Source organism: Opisthocomus hoazin, chromosome Z, assembly GCF_030867145.1.
Source record: "Opisthocomus hoazin isolate bOpiHoa1 chromosome Z, bOpiHoa1.hap1, whole genome shotgun sequence".
Taxonomy (NCBI): Eukaryota; Metazoa; Chordata; class Aves; order Opisthocomiformes; family Opisthocomidae; genus Opisthocomus; species Opisthocomus hoazin.
In genome coordinates this window covers 68,387,967-68,411,170 of record NC_134454.1, presented here as the reverse complement: position 1 = coordinate 68,411,170, position 23,204 = coordinate 68,387,967, and the positions used below count along the sequence as shown (strand labels likewise).

Genomic DNA, 23,204 nt, shown 5'->3' with positions numbered 1-23,204 from the left:
CATAATGCAAAACAAATGAAATCATTAAAGGCATGTACTCTTCAATGTCGCTCCAATATTTTAATACCATCTCCAGAGGAAATGCAAGGCTTCACATTTTCCCAACAAAACATGTTTATACCGTTAATATCCTCAAGCATCCGATTTTGTATGGCAATATTTAGCAAGAGCATAGGGGAAAAGACTTAAAAGACTGGGTTGCTTAAAAGAATGGAAGTTAAGCCATGCATATCCATGCACTGTGGCAGTTAATGGAATTTCAATAGGAGTTGACTCAAGCTGTAATGCATCATACAAATCAGAAAAATCACAGAATCACAGAATAGTAGGGGTTGGAAGGGACCTCTGTGGGTCATCTAGTCCAACCCTCCTGCCGAAGCAGGGTCACCTACAGCAGGCTGCACAGGACCTTGTCCAGGCGGGTCTTGAATATCTCCAGAGAAGGAGACTCCACAACCTCCCTGGGCAGCCTGTTCCAGTGCTCCGTCACACTCAGAGGGAAGAAGTTCTTCCTCATGTTCAGACGGAACTTCCTGTGCCTCAGTTTGCGCCCATTGCCCCTTGTCCTGTCACTGGGCACCACTGAAAAGAGCTTGGCCTCATCCTCCTGACACCCACCCTTCAGATATTTGTAAGCATTTATAAGGTCCCCTTGCAGCCTTCTCTTCTTCAGGCTGAACAAGCCCAGTTCCCTCAACCTCTCCTCGTAGGGCAGATGTTCCAGTGCCCTCATCATCCTCGTAGCCCTCCGCTGGACTCTCTCCAGTAGCTCTTCATCTTTCTTGAACTGCGGAGCCCAGAAATGGACACAGTACTCTAGATGAGGACTCACTAGGGCAGTGTAGAGGGGAAGGAGAACCTCCCTCGTCCTGCTGGCCACACTCTTCTTGATGCACCCCAGGATCCCATTGGCTTTCTTGGCAGCCAGGGCACACTGCTGGCTCATGGTTAACCTGTCGTCCACCAGGACGCCCAGGTACCTCTCCGCAGAGCTGCTCTCCAGAAGGTCCACCCCAAGCCTGTACTGGTGCATGAGGTTGTTCCTCCCCAGGTGCAGGACCCTGCATTTGCCTGTGTTGAACCTCATCAGCTTCCTCTCTGCCCAGCTTTCCAGCCTATCCAGGTCACGCTGAATGGCAGCACAGCCTTCTGGTGTGTCTACCACACCTCCCAGTTTGGTGTCATCAGCAAACTTGCTGAGGGTACATTCTAACTCTTCATCCAGGTCATTGATGAAGAAGTTAAACAAGACTGAGTTTTCATTATTTTCCAAAATAAGTCTTACATATCAAGAACACTAAGGTGTACAACAGCAAAACAAAATCCAGTGTTTCATATTTATTCAAGCACGTACAGCAAATTAATTCTTCAAGCTATAAGTGAACAAACACAGCCTAGTTTTCCTTTTCAGGGAAAAAAATGCTGTTGAGTAGTTATCAACAATACATTACACACAAATACATTTAGACATCAAACTACAGTGTGTACTTTATCACCCATGTAGACTAATCACTTGCAGTTTGTTGTGGGTTTTTTGATTTTTTTTTTTTGGTTGTTTTTTTTTTTTTAAAAAAAGACACTTAAAAAATTATTATTTACAAAAATACTGCTAGTGGCTCACATTTCTATCACCTCAATACTTTCATCTTCTTTTGACCTTTTCTACTACCTTGGCAGTATGTCCAGTAGATTTTTGAGTAACTACATGCTGCTCAGGCTTCTTTTGTGTAAGATTCATTGATAATACAACTCCGTTCATTGATATATTTCAAACCACTTACATCCGAAAGCTTCTGGTTCTGTGAAATGGTTGAAAAGGCTTTTTCAAGGCCCACATCAGTATTGGTGGTTTCTGTTTAGTTTTTTCTGCAAACAGCACTGCTTCACTTTCAGGGGTAGGAAATCGTACTCTATACACTTCAGGGTAAGATTTCTGAAACTAGAAAAATACATCAATTTAAATGAAGAATTCACTCAAACCTGTAATATAAAAAACTATTGAAATGCAACCTCCACCTCCGGAGCAGGAAAAATTGATTATATCTCTAATGGAATTTCTGTACCTCTACACAGAAAATTAAGTCATATTTTCTAATATGGCTTGATTTATCACTGTACCGCTATTCTAAATGACTAAAAAGTAAAAAATCCCCAAGAGTACCTACTATTTTAAATCTCACTATTTCTCTAGAGGACTACATGTCTAAGACTTGATAAAGCTTTTTAAGTTAAAATTAAAGTTGGTGGAGGAATTCTTATTTACTTGTTTGAGCTGTTTCTTCTTATCTTTCACGGATATTTCTTTATTCATTGCAATTTCTTCCAATAAAGCTGCCAGTGGTTCTTGAGAGCCAGTTGTCCTTTGGTATTCAAATTCATCTGTACTGATTTGGTGACAAAATGATCGAGGAGGAAAAGCTGCATCAGTATCAGCTCCAGCATATTTTATCTAAACAAAAAGTAAAAAAAGAGCAGCTATGTTTTCTGCAAGAAATTTGCAAAAACTGGCTTAATCAAATTGGCCACCTGAAGTCATTAAGTAGCGAAGATACAGATTAGAGACCTATAATTCTATCTCCTATCTCCTGCACTAATTGAATGAGTTCTAATAAGTCAAAAAATATGACACAAAGGAAGCCTGTTTAACTCTTGGAAGAAGTTAAAAGTTGTTTTTTCAGTAGAAACTAGAGAAGGGAGAACTAAAAAGCAGCTTTGAACAAAACAGGATGTGGTAACAGGAAACAGAGTTATGAAAAACCCAAGCAAGTAAGGATTGCTCTAAAAGAAAATCAGAACATTAATGGAAACACTTTTTAACCATTCACAGTATTCCTCACTACCACATAGATTGCCCATTCCATGGAGAAGATAGTGCTGACCAACAAGAAAACATATTTTAGAGTTCTTGTCTCTAAACCATTCAAGATCTGTTTAGTTCCATTGAAACACATAGTTATGGTTGAATATCAGCAAAATTAGTTCGCTCTTCAGAAGATGGCAGAGACAGAACAAAGTCTCTAAGAACTGTCGAACTTCAGAGCAGAAAGGATAAATCTGATCTAGAAACACAGAGACATAGGAGGCTTTTTTCACTAGATACCTACTTGAACTCTCTGAAGATGTACAATATGTTCCTCTATAGAAGACTTTAAGGCAGAAGGAACACTTAAGATGTCTTGATAATTGTCCATGAGAAAAGATACTAGTTTAGCAGCAAGCAGTTCATCCAAGTCAATTTCATCCTTTGAGCAGAGAATACAACGAGCAAATGCCTGAACCATCTGATAAAAAATAATACCATTATTGTATATTTTTCTGTTTGAGGGTGGAAATCAGACTGTATTTAAAAAGTGATCTTTTAGAAAAATAATTTTAACAGCACAATATTTACCATACTTCCAACACATCAATAAAAATAAAATAAATTTTTTTTAAAAAAAGAATATTGTGTACAGTGACATTATCTGAGTGGACTGAAGATGGCTCTTGCCTCATATACGTAATCTAACCCAGACTTTAAACTCTGTCAGGTACCATGACATTGGACCATGACATTGCTGAATTAAAAATTAGTACAAAGTACTTGGACTGTAAAGGATTCACTTCTAAAAATAACATTGAGATTATAACATTATTATTTTAATCAAAGACCATTTACAGTTAATTAAATTATAACCTTAGCAGTGAAGAATTTAATTATTCTAATCAAATACTATTCATAGTTCATTAAAAACTTAGTTGCTATGGGAACAAATTTAGATTTATGAATGCTACTATAGGATTTTTGTGGAGTGGTTTTAGAGCTGAATTTTCTGTTGCCCTTCTTGCAAAAGACTTGAAAATTAACCAAAAGAAACACATGTTTTTAGCCAGTTGGAGTCGTTAAGAGTTATGCCTAATAACTTCATAATAACACACTATTGCAAACATTAGTGGTAATTCTGCAAATAGCCCTACAGAAAGAGCATTAGCAAAAACTAAGGCTTTGTCAAAATTTGATTAAAATTACTTTCAGAGATCTCTGTAGTTTAGTGATGAAAAAAAATTAGTACTGAAATAAACTGGTACGAATTTTTTTTTAATGGCTGAAAACAGGTAAATCAAAACATTCAGCTACACATTTCTAACTGTGATTGAAACAGGCAGTGTGTTTCTCTCACACTGTCTGCAGTGATGAAGACCAGGGACCTCATCTACTGTATTTTGCTCTTTTTCTACTCAGTAGTGAAATCAGTGGTGATTTAACTTTGAAAAATAAAGAAACCTCCAAACTCTGAGCAAATTCTTCCCTTGCTCACAACTTACCAAGAAATCCCAATTTATTCAAATTCATAGTAGCTTTCCACATAGCCAGAATAGATGAACTGTTCTTCAAACAAGCAAACTGTATTTTGTATATGCTCGCCAGTAAGACTCTTTCACCTGTACCGGCTCAAAAGCTTTGTCTAGACTTTTTGCCTTACACTATACGTACCAAGGTTCTGGTCCTCACTGATTCGGAAAGAGGTGGCAGATCCTTATTTAAGCTAATTCTTGCCATCATCCTCACCAACAGCTGTAGTCTTTTCCGATTTTCTGGTGGTAGCAGGAGACAAGATATCTGAAGAGCCTCTATGGCCTTGCTGTGCTTTTGCAGTAGACCTGGTTTATACAAAATCAGGAGATTGGGCAAGATCTCTCAATTATGTATTTCCATAACATTTAATGTAACATTTCAAAATCTGTCTCCCCGGATTCCTTGCCTACTCATTCAAGACTGTCTTAGAACTCCACTCCCCAAAGAGTTTAGGAAGACATCCTTAGAAGTGGACTCACTTCCAACTGGGCGCCTTGTTTAACTATTTACAAGACTTCCTTCTGATACATTGGGAGATATTAATAACCATAACCAACAACTCTAGATATTAGTACACATGAAAAACTACAATGCTTTAGTTAATCCGTTGCTTTTTTATAACCCTCAGCTCCAAACACAACTGAGATGTATGCACAGGTGTAGCAACCACATAAAAACGTTAAGCCTGGGGCAATAACCAGAGAACCTGAACAAAACACATGCTTTTGCATCAGTGACAGCTATGACAATATTGACATGTCCCTCACACCTATCAAAGTTAAATCTATGACTAATTCTACTTAAAAACTCTTGAGAAAACCCAGAATGTGAGCATGGCAGAGAAATTTGAAGACTGGACAGGCACAGTAGAATCTGATAGTAGTTTAGGTATCAATAAAGAGATCTCACCACCAAAATCTCATCCTCTTTTGGGTTTCTAAGGCTCAGTGGAGGAAGCATGTACTACACATTTGCCTAAAGAGCACTAGTATAAGAACAAAACAGAAGTCAGGAGCAAAACATTTGCATAACTGAAGTCTAACAGTAAGTTCTCTTAAAAAAGAAACAAGGAAGACAACAAAGATTTACACTTCATTTTTTTCCATAGGATTGTAGAGTTTGGAATGGGTTTCTAGAGACTATCTAGACCTCTCCCCCTGCTCAAAGCAGGGTCCATCTACAGCAATACACCCAGGACTATGTCCAGTCAGGTTTTGAATATCTCCAAAGACAGAGATTTGACACCCTCTCTGGTCAACCTCTTCCAGTGCTTGACCACCTTCCAATTAAAAAAGTGAGTTTCCTGTGTATAAATGAAATTTTCAGTATTTCTGTGCATGTCCGTTGCCTCTTGTGCTATTATTGGATGTCACTGATAGCAGCCTGCATCCCTTTTCTTCACGGCTCCCACATCAGTACATATTAATAAGATCCTCTCTGAGCCTTCTCCTCTCCAGGCTAAACAGTCCCTGCTCTCAGCCTCTCACCACATGGCAGATGGTCCAAGCCCTTAATAATTTTTGTGGCCCTTCACTGGACTCACTTACTAGTGCTGAGGAAAGTTCTCCCTCAACCTGCTGGCAATGCTCTTAATGCAGCTAAGGATGCTGCTGGTTGTCTTTGCCACAAGGACACACTGCTGGCTCCTGGTTACATTAGTGCCCACCAGGACTATGTCCTTCTCTGCCGATTTCAAGTCAGTCACCCCCAGCACACACTGGTGTGGGTTATACCTCCCCAGGAGAGAACTTGGCAATTCTCTTTGTTAAACGTGAGATTCCTGTTTGCCCATTCCTCCAGCCTGTCAGTGTCCCTCTGCACGACAGTACAACCCTCTGCTGCACTAACCGCTCTTCCCTATTTTGTATCATCTCCACGCTTGTTTAGGGCACTCCGACCTTATTTAGGACAAACTGTCCCACCATCCAGGTCATTAATGAAGTGTTAACCACTACTGACCCCATTGTCAGCCCTGGTGTACTTCCTACCGATTGACACCCCACTGGACTTCATGCCACTTATCTCAATCCTCTAAGCCAAGCAATTCAGCCAATTTCTGGTCTACCTCACAATCCAGTTATTTAGCCTGTACTTCCTCAGTTTGCCTATAACGATGAGATGGGAGACAGTGTTGAAAGCCTTACTACGGTCAACATAAACAGCGTCCACTGCTGGCCTCTTATCCACCATGACAGTCAATTCCACACTGTATAAAAAGTGGAGGTTCTTACTAAAAAAGAGAACAGAAGTGTGCAGTAGTAAGTAGGGCAGCCAAAACAAACAGTATTCCAGGAAAAGTGTGGTAAAGGACTGCAGTTAATTTCATTTTCAAAGCAACACTTTTTCTAATTTCAAAGGAAGATTTGGCAAGCACTCTGGTGCATATGTTTAGAAGAGGTATCGAGAAATAATAATTAGCCTTTATGAGATTTGTACATAAAGAATCATTATAATCTGTGCAAAGAACAAGTTTAATCTTACTAAGTTGGTAAAATATCCGATGATCACTGACACCTTAGTCCTGTTTTCTTAGCTATTCTGAAAACTAATTGCAGCCAGCTTCTGGAAAGAGAAGTGCTCTAAACAGTCTTCATTCAAAAGCAGAAGCAAAGTGAGGCATCTTGGTATGGTTACACAAGCCACCTATGACTTCTGCAGATATTTTTCAGGTTTTAAGATGGAGCTTTTAGACATATACAAATCACATCATGGCCACCTCAACTGACGAAAAATACCATCTAACAACACTTCCTTGGCTGTTTCCTGAAGTCTTCCACTAAACAGAAAGCTCATCCACTGAACGAAGAAAGAAGTCCTATAATCACTGTGGAAAGGTTGCAGCTCCCTCAGGGCAGCAATATGAAAAGTCAAAGACTCAAAAACGGAAATCTTGGTTTATAGATGTCTTCAGATTTAGAATTGTGGCTGATTTAGCCAGCCATACTCAATTCAAAAAAACAGAAATACAACTGCAGACATGTATTTGCCTTTCCATATTTTGTAAATTCATAACTTCCTAAGTGATTACTGCTTCAGAGGCAGCATGCAGTACTAATATTAAACACTTATTACAAAATACTGTTCTATGGAGTGTTCAATATCCTCTACATTTATGTACAGCTTCATAATGGTCTGTACATTATCATCATTGTTAAGACTTAATTACACATTGAGCAGAACCCGAAACTTTTCCCTTTCTCATCTGAACCTCCAAAAAATACTTTCTTCTCCCCCTCCTGCCCCCCGCCCCCAAGAATCACAGACTGAACCTCAGAAGAGAGTCTGAGTGAGAACACCTTGCTACCAAAACTACAAATCAGGCATCTCTGCCTCATATTTACTTGTTTATTTTCTTTCTACTGTTTCTAAGTAGTTCTGAGTACAAAAAGGAGAGTTAGGCTTCACTATACGTATGCTGAATCATCTTCCTGAACTCCTTCCACTGGCTAGATAGGAAGCATAATCCTGAATTATAAAAAAAACCAGAAGAGACACCTGGGGATCATCTGGCCCAACCCCATGCCCCAGTCACTGAGAATGCCTAACTCAGGTATTCCCAAATCATCCCACTAATGCCAAATGCAACCTTTTAGCCGTTTAAATACCTGTGTTAGGTGTCTGGAAGAGGCTGTTTAGGCAAGACTTCTAGAGAAACATGACATTTTCAAACAAATGCCGCCAGTACTTTAAAGTAAATTGTGTAAGTATGAAGATGGCAAACAAACTAAGTAGTTCTTGAAAGCCTGTATTCCCATGATATTTTGTGTAAATCTATTTTTGTTTGTAAGGAAGGATTCCATATTAACACCTCTCTTTTTTTGTGAAAGAGACCACAAAATTATTTTTTTTACTTTTTTTTTTTTTTAAACTGTACACGATTTCCTTTCTTTTCCACATGACCATTGGCAGGAATTCTTTCTTCTTACTTTTACATCTGTGAAATACTGCATAATAAAACTCTTAAAACCTGAGAGAAATGAAGTACAATGGAAAAGCAAATAGAAAGACAGTATAAAAGGAGAGGAAGAATTTTTAAAGATATTATCAAGAATATCTGTTGTCTAAGACAAAGAAGTCAAAAAAGAAACTATGTTTAGCTTGAAGCACAATTGTCAACTAACAAAGTACTAAAATACAAAATTCCAGAAACAAAAGTGTTATTCTGAATTCCATTTGCTTCTCAATAGTTTATTAAAAGCAATGTTGTTCTGACTTAAAGAAGCTCAGAAAAAAGTGTCATGCTGCAAAGCACGTTCACTTTTTCAACACAGTTGTTCTTTTCTGAAATCTAACCATAAAACATAATCAAATGTTTTCAATTTACTGTCTTTCAATGGGCCATCTATAGCTATAGGATAGGTGAATTTGATAAGGTGTGAACCCTTAAAAAGTTATAGTTAAAAATTAAACTATTGCTTTTTAAAGCAGTAGATTAGTTAATGTCTATTCTAAGATTAAGCAACGAAGGATTTCAATTTCCTTCAGATGTCGTATTGCCCGGGTTAAAAACAGTCCTTACAGCCCTAATTCTTTTCAATAGAGACTTCAGTCAAGCAATTCCTAAAAGCTTATGTGAGTTTTTAAGACGCTTGGGTATTTATGAAGAAAATGAAAAATCTGTTAAAATCCACCTATTAGGTGTGGCAGTGGTAAGCAATGAACAGAGGCCTTTAAAAATTACAAAACAAGCAATGGAAGAATGTTGGACTAGTGTGATCAAAAAGACACAAGAATAAAACTGCCTTGTGATATGAAATAAACTTAAAAATTAGACTGTTCTCTATGTAGAACGGACAGGACAGGTCCTAAAGAAATGAGCTGTGATACTATTTGGGTATGGTAAATTAATTCCAGGAAGATAATTCTAAAGAATTATGTTTTCATTACACCCCAAACTACTTACCTAACACACTGACAAAAACATCAAAAAAGTGAAATGTGAGAAGAGGTTCTTTCATCTGGCCAAAGTAGTCCACTATAGTTTTGAAGACATCTCTTTCAAATCCTGAGTATGCAGGCTGCTTCATATCTGAGCAGCTGGGCCCTACACAAAGGTGGAAAAAAAAAAAGGAGAGAAAAGTAATTTGCAGCTGTTTTCTAGTCCAGCCAATAAAAATGCAACTTCAAGCAGGGAAAAAAAAAAACCAAAAAACACTTGCCAAATCTTAGATTTGTTCTTCAAAACATAAGTGAACTTGTATTGATCTATTGAATTGATATACTTCCAACAGGTCTAGTGAAAAACATAGCAGAGGAAAAATGTGAATAGTTAAACCTTTGTATGTTTCATTGAAATAAGCTGCACTGGCAGGAGAACATACGCTGGTTGATCTTTCCCAATTTTGTTTAAAGCAATGACCAGAAAAATATTGATTGTGAATGTAAATGGGATTTGATGATGTGGTAAAGCCACAGTCAGTTCAACTGATTTTTACAGAGGTGGTTTGTGTCTTGGGGTTTTTTTTCCCTGCTCCTGAACTTACTTACAATTTGCTAGACATTTCATTGCTGATAATATCCAGTGAGGTAGTTCCTCTGCATAGGAGAGAAACAGACAGAAATTAAAACAAAAAAAAACTTCAGAAAAATGTTAAACTGTAGATAAAAGCAAAGCTGAAAATTCTTTAAGAAGTTCCTCCTATATGGTAGATTGACTGGTTGCAGAGGCAGGCTATACCTTTATGTAGGATCTAGCTTGAATTACATCTATACTTTAGTACCTCCAGCACTCAATATCAACCAGTTGCACCTACTGCTCTTACAACTCCATCAGCAAAATGGACTGTATTGCAAATCCTTAACATGCCCTGCAAAAATCAGCCAAACTAGTTCAACCTGGACCTTCATTAGTGCATACAGTGTAGTGTTTACTTTGCACTGAAGATGATGAAAAGCACTCGTATATTCAGTTCTGTCATTTCTGCAAGGAGTAAGTTAATATCTTGAGCTGTTCTAGTTGTCTTTAAAATGAACATGTATGTGCTCTGGAGGTTTCATTCACAAATCAAACTAGATTCCAATCTCATCTTTCACTTCTCTACAAATCTTGTGGAAAACACGGTGGCAATAATATTCTAAGCAATATATCCCAGCAGCAAAGATGCTTTACTTTCTCCCTGATGTGCAAAGCAGTTTTAAACTCAGTACTAATTTCAAAACACATTGACTGAAAACTCAAAAGTGATAAATTTTAAACATCTCTCAGTGTACATTTTGATTCTTTCCCAATTTCTAATACACTTTTCCCGCACGTAAACACTCCACTTCATTCGAGCTGGATCGACAAAGCCAGTTTGAAGTGAGTAATACCCCTATCTTTATAGATGAAAAGTTGCTGCTCTTTCATCTTTCAACGCTGCTAAAGCAAGAATATGTTTAGGAGAGTAAACGTGGAATAAACAGTGAGTCTTACTATTGGGATGTCAGAGGACAACAACGACATACTTTGTAAAAACTCTGGTATAGATGCGGTCATAGAAGTATAAAGATGATACACATTAGTATAGGTTAGAACTAATACTTTTTCTGTAATACTAAATTACAACATAAAAAAGGTAAATGAAAACTTCTAAAATACTCACTTGATTTGTCTTCTAAAGTGACAATGCCTTGCTTATTGACATTGTATGCATTTTGGACTATATGCTTTGAATTCACAAGTTTTGTGTCTAACACTTCATCCAGAGAATCCAAACCCAGGACCTTTTGTAATCTGTAAAAACAGATAAACACATAGTTCATACGTCATCTAATCTAAAAAAGGCAAACATAGTATTAGGATAGATACAATTCTGAAAAAGATATCTCTCTATTTCATAGAATCACAGAATATCTCAAGTTGGAAGGGACCCATAAGGATCAGGGCCAACTCCTTGCTCCTTGCAGGATGACCTAAAACTAAACCATATGACCAAGAGCATCATCCAGGTGCTCCTTGAACTCTGACAGGCTTGGTGCTGTGACCGCTTACCTGCAGAGCCTGTTCCAGTGATCGACCACCCTCTCAGTGAAGAACTTTTTCCTAATACTCAGTCTGAACTGCCCCCAAGGCATCTTCATTCCATCTGCTCGTGCCTTATCACTGGTCACCAGAGAAAGCAGATCAGCACAGCCCCCTCCAACTCTCCCCGTGAGGAACTATAGGCTGTGATGACGTCGCCCCTCAGCTTTCTCTTTTCCAAGCTGAACAAAGTAAGTGACCTCAGCTGCTACTTGCAAGTATTGCCTTTGAGACCTTTCACCATCTTGGTTGCCCTGCTCTGGACACACCCTAATAGTCTGACGTCCTTCTTATATTAAGGCACCTAAAACTGCACACAGTACTTGAGGTGGGGCCACACCTGTGCCATGTAGAGTGGGACAGTCACCTCCCTCAACCAGCTGGTTATGCTGTGCTTGATGCACCCCAGTACACAGTTGCCCCTTTTGGGCTGCCAAGGCACACTGCTGACTCCTGTTCAATTTGCATTAACCCAGACCCCCAGATCTCTTTCCACAGGGCTGCTCTCCAGCCTCTTGTCCCCCAGTGTGTACGTAAAACCAGGGTTACCCCGTCTCAGGTGGAGAATCCAGCGCTTACTCTTGTTAAATTTCATGCAGCTGGCAATTGCCCAGCTCTCTAGTCTATCCAGATCTCTCTGCAAGGCCTTTCTACCCTCGAGGGAGTCCACAGCTCCCTCTAGTTTAGTATCATCAGCAAACTTATTTAATGTACATTCAATTCCTGCATCCAGATCATTTACAAAACCATACAGTGGTGAACAGCATCTCTGTAGTACTTGTGTTGCCCATCCTTGCTTCCACTGTCCATAAACTTTCATTTTCCACCTAAGTTCTAGAAGAGCCCTACTTAGCCAAGACAACCTTCTGCCCTGCTTGCTTGACTTCCAGCACTTTGGAAGAGCCTGCTCCTGTGCTAGTGACCAGCATTCATGGATCCCAATACCTGCAAAAGCAGATTCCCAGTGGAACTTATAACTAGCTCCTTTAGCAGCCCAAAGTCTGTTTTCCCCATATCCATGCTTTGCTTGTGGTTTTTCTCCTATCACCAAAAATTTGAAGCTACTTTGTGGTCACTGTGACCAAGACAGCCACCAATCACCACTTTGTCCATGAGTCCCTGTCTAGACTGATCCATGATGAAAAAATCCCAAAATTCTGGTGACATCAGTCTTAGAGCCACATATTGATCTTCTGTGTTTTCCCGTTTCTTCCCTCATCATTCCTTACAACTAGAAGGAAACAAGAGAAGACTACTTGTGCTCCTGATGCCTTAACCAGTCATCCTAAGGCCCTGAAATCTCTCTTGATTGCACTTGGACTTCTTACTGCAAGTTCATCGCTACCTACGTGAAAAAAAAACAAACAGTAATGGATAATAATCTGAGAGTTGTACCAGGACAGGAAGTCTTTTCTTCACTACTTTAACCTGGGCCCCAGAGAGGCAGCAGACTCTCCTAAGAAGTGCGTCCAGTCTGCATATTGGGTCTTCTGTTCCCATCAGAAGAGAGTCTCCTATGACAATGACCTGTCTTTTTTAATTTACAGAAGCAGTTTTGACGCAGAGTGTAGGCTGACTTAACCCTGGTGACACCTCCAACCTAGATGAACCATCATCCTCATCATTGTTTGGTTCCACTTGCTGAGCCCCTCATATCTATTATTCATGGGCACCTGGGAAGGTGGGATAGTCATGGAGGAGACACTCTTGCTGTGCCAGGCAGGAACCTGTCACCATTCCCCACTATCCCTTAAGTCACAATGTTCAGCCAGGTGGAGAGAAGATAAGGAATCCTCTGTATCATGTGTCCTGTCTGCTGGACAGGCTTGTCCCATGGAAGGTAGGGTGCAATTCCAGTAACCTATCTTTCTCGGACTCCCTGACAGTCCTTCACCTACTCATCTCCTCCCAGCGCTCTGTCACTAAGCAGAGGAGACCCTCTACCTAGGCACACCTTCCACAGGCGTACTCACTACTGCTGGCCCGTAGTAGTGTAAAAGCAGGGCGCTCCCTGCAGCCTGACAACCAGCTGGCACTGTGTTCCAAGTGGAGCTGTGCCTGGGAAGCTGCTCCAGTCGTGGCAGGTGCAGAGTTTAGAGAGGCCAGGGCTTTCTGCCGGGCAGATACCATTACTCCCCAAGCTGGCAGAGCTTCAGCACCCTCCCATGCAAGCTGCTGCACCACGCCCTTTTGCTCACCCTGCTCACAGTGCTCCTGGTCCCTAGGAGGTGGTGGGGCTTGGCCACCATTGCTCCTGGCCTGGCCCAGGTCTTGCCAGCTGCTGTTGCAGGAGCTGTGGGCTCTCAGCAGGTCTCTCCACTCCTCAGAGGTTTCCTCGGTTTCAGAAGCCCCCTTGTGCACCACGGTCAAGTGCTCCATTGCGGATCGTGCCAGCACCAGAGCTGCTCCCCTCAGCATCAGCTTCATTACATGGAGATAATGTGCCACGTTTAGATAAAAGTAATCATTAGTAAGGCCTCAACTGTGCTGTAAAAATAGCTAATGTGATTTGGTTTTTTTCTCCTGTATGAATAGTCTAAAGCAATGCCTTTAACTTTGCATGGGGTATTCCTTTTGGAAATAGTAAAGAATATCTGAATCGCAAAGCCTTCTGCACTCAACTAGTTATTCCATTTCTTATGTCATATGAAGTTTCGTACTTGTGATTAAGACTTCTCCTGGTATTGCGCTTCTACAGAAGTGCTTTTATGTTATAGCAACAAGAAAACAAAAAGAGAAAGACAGAGGAAAAAAACAAGACAAAGCCCACAAAACAAAAGAACTTGCATAACACAACAGTAAAAAGAAATGTCAAGAGGTATTAAGCACAACAAAGTTTCTTTGCAAACTTTATTTGCTGAATTTGTTAGCCAAAGAACAAGTGGTATAGTTAGTCTAGCCACTATGGCTTTGATGCCAGTGATGAAAGGTACGTGGATGAAATTACAAGCATTACCAGAGAAGACTATTACCTACCACAGTTTTACTCTAACAACAAACTCACAAATATACTCACCGTGACAAAGTAATGGATTTCCATATCTGTTCTATATTTGTTTGTGTTAGCTCTCTGCGGAACACAAGTTTGCATGCTGGTACTTCCCCTATAGCTATACTGTGTCGCTTGTACCACATCTCAGAGTTCTGAAATCAGAAAAAACAGTCACTAACTGGTGACTTTCCAAATATTAAACAGTGTAACACATTTATAGTACAGCATGCTCCCTATTACAAGTATTTTGAATATTCCTAAATTCCAGTAAAGTGTCCAGGATACAAGTGAGTGTTTAAGTTTTACAGATGTGCAGCATATTTTCTCAGTTACATATCTTGTCCAAAGTTGAAAAATTATGTGTGTCAGAATAGCCGTTGAAATTCAGGAGTCAGTGGCCTCTAATCTTGTGTTCAGTTCCTCTCCATGATTAAAATCAGTTCAGCTCACTGGTTTTCAACTACCACTCTAAGTTTAAACATCTGCTTATGGAAAAAATATTGGAGAATTATTAGATATCAAAGACTGATATTCATCCTTGTTCAACATATACTGATCATAACTAAACATTAAGTTCATTAGCAGGTTCTATACGTGAAGAAAGTGAAAGCAAATAGCTACAGCTGAAGACACTCATCAGATCTAATCCACCATTATAACAGAATAAAAACAAAGAATGCAAGAGACTACTATCCTTTAAACAACCTTCATATCCAAGCTTGATGCTTGAAGATTGTCATCAACGTGTTGATGGGAGGACATACAATACAGTTTGTGTCAGCAGCTTTTTTTTCAAGGCAAAACTTCTAATCCTTCCCAGTTCTTTAATTTACATCACAGAGCAGTCCTAAAGCACATTAATTCTTGTGATCATAACCAAACCATAAAATGCACTCCAGGAATGCACTTAATTACTCAAAGCACTAATCATCTGTCATTCCATGACTCTAGACTAGAGCTAATTCAAAACAAATAGCACCCTCTGAAATTAGTATCTGGTCTTCCACATTAGTATTTCACTACACAGAGCCATGCCTGTCAACCCACACAGCCAGTAAGTGCTCTGACTGATGATGAAGCAATTTAAGGTGCCACCACTGCACCCACCTCTTTACTTCACCCTTCCAATGAAGCTATACCTTTCTACAGAAGAGCCAGCAGAAACAAGCTCATTCCTTTGCCTCAGTTACTTCAACTTACGGTCCACTGTATTAACCATATCTGCCAATGAGAGATTTTGAGCGATGTCAGACTGTATGCTGTCACATCTAAGTGAGACATATATAGACAAACTTTTACTGACTCTTATCAGGCCAGGATGCTTGGATGGAAATTTAAAGCAGACAGTTGGAGACCATAACATGTTAAAATTGCAGCAGATAACTTGCTCAGTAACTAAAATACTCTATTCTTTTTACTTGTCTTTGGCACTATCTTTTCTTTCTTCCCACTTAATCTTCTACCTACTATTGAAGTTGTAAGGACTATGCTTTTTTCTCTTCAGAAGCCTGCTGTACATGAAAGGTGCACTCAATCTGTACATAAGTAATTGGATTACCAATAGGGAATTTCATATTCACTCAGGATCTTTAGAGCTCCAGCAAAATCGTAGGAGCAACTTTTGCAGACTATTGATCACTAAGAAATCCAAGGCTAGTTTTCTGAACTGATAAGCATTAATAAAAAGCCCAAAATTATCAAAGAAGTCCCAAGAGTTCACAAAATATGAGAACACTCACATACAGGATACACCAGAGGAAGGATTTAGAATACACAGAACTCCAGAAGCCTAGGCTTTTAAGGTGTCCAGGTGGCAAGAGTTGATACAATTTTGGTTTACTAATAAAAGCAAGAGCTTTTTTTCCCCAACAACTTCACAAAGGAAGGATCAATCCAGGCAAGTATGGGGCAGGATGATTCTCCTAGCTCACAAAGGGTATCAATGAAACCAGGACCACTTCTCCTTAGCCACAACATATTCCTTATGAAAAAGGAAATGGAATTGCTAACAAACCCATAGCAGTTAGGAAGGGAGTAATACTGTATATATTCTGCTACCTGAAGTGTCTGAATAAGAGCTACAGGGCAAGTGACAGGAAAGTAATTGCTCTTTCCTGTAGTATAATAAATGCCTTACTGGAATTTGAGCAAACTGGAATGCGACCATACTGGCAAATACAGCCATGCTGAACTTAGGATGCTCAGGACATCATAATCTGTAGCAGAAAGAGCACCTGAAACCAAGATCCCCAGCAAATCACTAAGAAAAAACTTTACTTCACATAAAAGTATTTTGCATTTAATTTCATAACCAAGTATTTGTGCCACATCAAAGAGATCATTAGTTCAGTTTTGCTTTCCAAACATGCTTGTGTCTGGGGAAATGAAAACTGGATATCGTACCGTTGTGACCGATTTCACTGGGATGTGTTCCTGGGAAGTGCCAGCCTCCAGTTCATTCCAGTCTGGAAATTTAATGACTTCCTTTCCACATGAAGGTTTCTTTGGATATGGCTTCAGCGGTGATGAAGGAGGAAATCTACAATGAGAGAATACTTTTAAAGCCTCTGAAAGCCACTCTATTCCATATTTACCAATGCAAAACTGTAGTAGGCCTTTACATACAAAAAGGCCACAAATGCCTTAGACATTCACAGTGTGACTTAGTTGCCTGAAGACTGCTGTTGAGTGACACGTAAAACATCCTAAGGTGTCTTGTTTGGCTTCATCTGCTGCTGCAGAACAGTTCAGCTTCTTTGTACCTCCCACGACATCGCTGAGCCTTGGGTGAACATCTGATATCCATGTGCATCTCAAATAGCACCAGCTGCCTACGCATAGGCAACTGACTCAGGTCTTCACTAGCAGATGTTGATTCTGCTGAAAAAGCTGAGGGCAGGTCTTGCCCATGTCCAGTGCACTGCTGGCATGCATTTCCTAAAGCAAAAAGCTACATAACTAAGCCAGATGACTAACACTTGGATTTAATTAGCATACATCCAAGTGTCCACGCAAAGTTTTGTCCACATTACCATGTTGTTCTGTGTGTACATGCTTCCTATGAGAAGATCACATACTGGAGTCTTTCCAGCTGGTTGCAGAGGAAACTATTTTTAAGGCATTTCAAGAAGTGCCTTGAAGAAATCAGCAGAGATAAACCCTAAGTAGTCCTTGCACAAAACAAGGAAAACAAACAATTCCATGTCACATTCAGCTCAGTCACGTTTCCAGCTTGACCAGAATTAGATTACTGCAAAACCTAGGTCAGAGCTTGTACAAATGAATTAATGGCAGCACATCAGAAAGACACATCAGTTTGATGGCAACATATCATAGTATCATCACCGAATGGTCATAGATTCGTCATCATAGAATGGTCATCATATCAGATTGGTCGAGATCAGATCTTGTTTACCTGTACTCCTAGGTTTTAGATGCCAAGGTTCCTCATGCTTCAGAAATTGCATCAGCCTCACTCATGCTTTTAACCAGAATGTAAAAGACAGTTATGTCTGTGATGACGCAACAAGAGCCTGTACACTGCTGGACAGCATGCATTTATATCCTATCAGAAAGATTCTCATGCTCAAGAAATCCTCAAGATTTTTCTAAAATTTCACCCCATCCTCTCAAGAAAGTTCCAACATTTATTATATTGTATTGCAGTTTCGGTAGTGCAGTAGTGTCATACTGCACGAGTTAAACATGTCATGGTTTTGACCACGCACACTGAGCCCATTTGGCAGATTCCACAACGGTCTTCAACAGAATCTGTGCAACACAGTGAGATATCACTTCCTTCAGACAAACCCTGAGGAGAAGTAACAAGCACACCCTGCACCAATGCTGCAAGACTTGCTCTACCTTTTAAGAGTAACCCAGACTGCATTGTAGATGCCCAGCTGTTGAGTGTTCTCAACTGTTTTTCAGCTATTTGTTGCTTCTTAGAGTTTAATGTTATAACATCTGCAGCCTTTTTTTGCTTTGCCTTATAGTATTCTCAACAGTTCCCTGTTTCTCCTCCAGTTTTTCACAATTTTTAGCTTTATGTCATTTGCTGTCCTGATTCTCAACCAACCAGTAAATAAATGAGTTCTTACAAGCAGAAAAAGGAGGTGCATTCCCCTTTTTCAGATAGCATTACAGCAAGACCTAGATAGAGCCAAGTTTTTAGATGAACAATGAAAAGCCTCTGATTTTATGACAAATGGAATAATTATACCTAAAGCTAGCCACTGAAGAGCTTTTCAAGTTTGACATGTCAAGAGTAGCATGGTTTACAGCTAGCAACACTATTTTTAGGAGTTTATACAGGGAGGAAGGAGATACCTGCTTGAGTCCAGGGCAAGTGGTAGAGAACAAGGTCAACTAACATTGGTATTGACAGTATAACAAGTACCACAGCTGAATTCCCAGAAGTTTACTAGCAATGCAAGAGTACTAACCCTTTTGCTTCTACTACAACTGCTTAGACTAAAAAATGTAAAGCCTGACAGCTTCCAAAACTGCAACATCTCTTTTGTAGCTGTAGATTACACTGAGCCAGTAAGTCAGGACACACAGACAGACAGTCTTTCCTATTTTTAGAAACCACACCAGTTCTCACCTTCACATTTAATGCTTGCCCAGTACTGTCAAGGCAAATCAACATTTGGCAACACCTCCTTTGCATACCTTGAGGAGTGAACAAGGGCAGACAACTACACATACATGTGAAGTTAATGAATGACACAACTGTCCACTGCAGTGTACAACTACAGTAAATTAACACAGGAATTTATAGAAAAGGTATGAAGTACATCAAGGTTTCCAGAGTAAGCTCTGTCAGCAGAATTATAAGCGGCTTGTACTGCTACCTGAATCACTCGGTGAAAAAAGTACTTACACAGTAACATTAGGAAAGTCCAGCAGAGGGAGCTGCCAGGACATTAAATACGCGAACAAAGCCAGGCTAGAAAACCGATGTTTAGCTCCATAAATAGGTGAAAAGCACGTGTTAATATTTAAAGCCAAACACCAAAACCGTGAGTAACATGCATAGTTTATCTATGCGTCAAGCTCAGCGGCAAAAAGCTGGCTCCTGTTCAAGATGCATGGAAGATACACAGTTTTAGTAAAAAACCTGTTCAATTAGTAACTTAGTTATCTTTTGAATGGGAAATGAAGAAAGGACAAGATTAAGATAGCTATAACGAAAATGCTCTCTTGTCCAAAAGCAGATCATTAGGCAGAGCACACAGGAAATGAAAAACACAGAAATATTTCACCCAAAATCTTCCACAGCCTGCAGCTTCCCACAGCCTGCAGCTCAGGAAAGTCATGGCTGAAAATACAAAGGAGAAACGAACAAAATAATTTGAATGCGTGGTGCCAATGTAAAACAAACAAGCACAAACCACAATCATACAAACACAACAAGCCCAAACCAAAGAGATATAGCACAATACGAGTGGTTACCAACACCCATATTTAATCTTTTGACAAAGAGACAATGCCCAGAAAGAAAGGAGATGCTGTATTTAAAATCTATGGCACTAGTGAAAAAAAACAACAACATGCAGGTAGTGCTGGTCTAAGAAGAGTAGACAGAGCAGGGCTGGGCTAGGAACACAGCAAACAAACAACACACCCACCACCACGTGTTGTACCAGTACCTAACTGCTTTTCTAGCTCTGTAGCTCCTTTACATTTTACCTTCTCCAGAACGAAGTCAAGACATAAGATGCTCTGCAGCTTTTCTTGTCTTCCATGCCTGTTTTCCAACCTGAACTAGTTGATAAGTAGGTAAGCTACCACAACAACTTACCCTTCTATAGCAGAGTATAGCTTTCTTCTACAAGAAAGTATCGTGACCCAAGTTTGCTTATGACAAAGTAAAAGAGTTACACCATACATACCTCTTACATTTAAAGTATTCCAAGTTAATAAATAAAATTAGGAGAGTAATGAACAACTGCACTTACAGCACAGGTGTACAAATTAGACAGCAAAAAATCTTAGGCACACTCTACAAACAAACTAGTTAAGATCATAGAGCATAATGAAAAATAGACTTCATCCGCACCAAGAGGAAATTCAGCATTACATACATTTTCCCAAAGACAAGATTAAGAAATCATTACAAAAAGAATAATACATACAATTTCTTTAAGTATATAATAATAAATGAAATAAATAGAAACATATCATTACTGCTGACCTGTTTTCCCTACTGCTTTGTGTGAAGATAGCTCCCATTTCCTCAAAAGAAGACTCACCGTGATAGAAGTTACAAATTCATACTTCAGGTAGTAGTCATTTTTAAACTACTCTTTCCTTGAACAGCGTACTACAAAATGGTACAAATTCAGAACCTGCACCTTCAGGACACCCAAACCTTAACTGAAGTCACAAGAGGTCAAAGAACCCACTCCAGTAGTGCTAAGCTTTCACTACAAAGAAAATTCTTTTCCTCTGTTAACAATCCACTAACTGAGAAGCTAAACAGTGGTGAGTAAGCATCCTTAAGGAGGAGCAAACAGAACTTTGTCTCTTTTAAGATGATTTCAATCTACAACCCAAGGAGCGTAGTAAAAGGTTATATCATGAATGACTTATGAATTCATAAGGGCTTTCTCTTCTCTCAGGGGTGAAAACAGCAGCCAAAATGTCAGGGGGTTGGGGAAAAGGAAAGACAAGCGTAGCTGGAAGCTCAATGGCGTCCTCAGTTCCATTGATATCTTCTTGATATGCACTCTTCCAACACTGACAAACCTGATGTCTACCAACAGCAAACAGACTCGCTACCTTATAAAAGCTGCAAAAGCTCTTGTTGGTATTCACAGAACGTAATCAAGTAAAAGTGCCCTTCAAAAATACTTGAACAAGCCAAAAAACAACCCTCAAAACCAAGCCAAACATTAAATCATGACAGTTGCCTATCACTAAAGAAAATAAAGTCTTTAAAAGGAAGGTGGGGAGACACATTAACACCTTTTCAAAGGTATTCTACAAAAACATTCGTTAAGGCCACGCGCAAGAGTTATTACTCCCTGTTCCCCAAAGCCACCATTTTTCAGTCACCACATAGAGGTTTACCTATATAAATGGCCGTCATCCTGAAAGTCCTCTTTGCCCCATCTTCCTTTGATATCTTCAATAACATGATTTTTCAGGAATTTCTTAAGCAGCTTAACTGTTTGATTGCGAGTCACTTCTGGGCCAAAGTTTTGATTAGAGCCAAGCAGCTCGTGTAAACAGTCCACTGCCTCTGAAGCTTTGAAGCAACGCTCGTAGCTTTTGAAGCGACACCGATGCTTTCGTAAAGGCATCCCAGCACGAAAAAGTTCTATTATCTCATTCCACTGGGGAAGAGGAACAAAACAAACCGTTACCGGAGCTCTTCTCCGAGAGGCGTTTTCATTCGATCAGAACGCGGCCAGACCCGAACGCAGCACGACATTGTTTCTTTGATCACCTGGGTTTACAAGCACACCGAAAGCTAAAACCACGGGTTGAACAGCTGAGACCCGAGAACGAACACCAGGATAAGGAAGCTGGGCGACCTGGAGCCCCGTGCTACCTGCAGGTCTGCGGGCAGAGCTTTCACTCTGGCGCAGCCTCCGCTCTGCCGCCGCCTCGCGCAGACTCAGCGTGGCGAGCACCGACGCCGGGACGTCGGCTAGGGACCGCCCCGCCGGGTGCCCGCCGGCCGCCCGGGACAGGCCCGAGGCGCGCCCAGGCCTCAGAGGCGCAGCCGGCGGGGCAGGCCCGGGCGCCCGGCGGCGCTCCCGGGAGACCCTGGTGAGTCGCCATCGGGCGCGGAGGCCCCACCCGGACGAGGTGAGGATACCCAAGGGACGACGGGGCATCCCACGGCAGGGGGTCACTCACCAGCCGGGTGGCGCGGTAGGGCCCGGGGCCGACAACCCTCGGCTCCATGGACGCGGCCGGGCCTCGCCGTCTCCACGGAAACCGGCAGCCGCGCCCGCCGACCGTTTGAATCCGGGGACGAGACGCGCCGCCTTCGCCTATTGGGTGGCGGCGGCACGTGATGGGACCACCGCCGCCGTTCATTGGCGAGAGGAGCCTCTGGCCCCGCCCCTGCCGGCGGCGGGGAGCAGAGGTCCCAGTGCCCGCCGGCCCCTTCCCCCCCGGGGACTGGCCGGCCGTGCGCTTTCCGGCTCCTCTCGTTGCCGCTAACCACTGCGATGTTAACGGGGGTGCGGACCGCTGCACCCCTCTTCCTAGCGCAACTGCAGTGAGCGTGTCGTACGCCTCGACATGCGGGGCGCACAATCTTTAGGCAGGAAAAATAACCTTCCTCTGTTCTTTCCTGCCACCCATCCCCGCAGTTGCCTAAATAACCCCGAAACAAACAAAAAAACACCCACACCCTACTACGTCTCATTATCACACCACACTTCACGTGTTCGCCTCGGCGTTAAAGGAAGAAAACCCAGCTGGAGCTGGTGCGACGGGGCTGCACAAGGCCCTGTGCTGGCGTCGTCAGCGCAGCCGCACCCTGTGCGGCCTCCTTGGGCGCATCCACGCGGCACAGCCGCACGACGCGTCCCCTTTCTCCAGGTGCTCCACAACTCACAGAAAACTGAACCAGCGTGTAAGAAATCGCGCGGCTGCAAAATCAGGGACCAGAACTATGGCTTCCCTGCCAGCACGTGGGGCATCTGCAAGGCTGGAGTGCCGTGCCCGCTGCCCTCGGGAAGAAGCAGAGGGTAGCGTCATGCCGCTTGTGCTGCGGAGTAGCTGTCACAGCCTTCCCCCAGGAGGCCTGCATTTCTCAAAAAAGTTTGAACCCTCAGGCTCAAGAAGGCCTAAACGAACCAATTGTTCCACTTTCTTCATCAGGACTTAGTTAATAAATTATTATACAAAAA

General features: G+C 41.2%; 1 protein-coding gene across 1 annotated transcript; it reads right to left on the bottom strand.

The window, feature by feature from the left end:
- Window positions 1–1,535: 1,535 nt before the first annotated feature.
- On the bottom strand, window positions 1,536–22,248 carry DEPDC1B (DEP domain containing 1B). The gene is made up of 11 exons (XM_075410972.1): window positions 22,201–22,248; window positions 21,406–21,671; window positions 16,732–16,867; window positions 14,353–14,480; window positions 10,918–11,048; window positions 9,824–9,871; window positions 9,240–9,380; window positions 4,475–4,641; window positions 3,105–3,281; window positions 2,264–2,449; window positions 1,536–1,939 (listed from the first exon to the last, which is right to left on the bottom strand). The coding sequence occupies exons 1-11, from the start codon at window positions 22,246–22,248 to the stop codon at window positions 1,778–1,780; spliced, it is 1,590 nt and encodes a 529-aa protein (XP_075267087.1). The 3' UTR covers window positions 1,536–1,777.
- Between the last annotated feature and the right edge of the window lie 956 nt (window positions 22,249–23,204).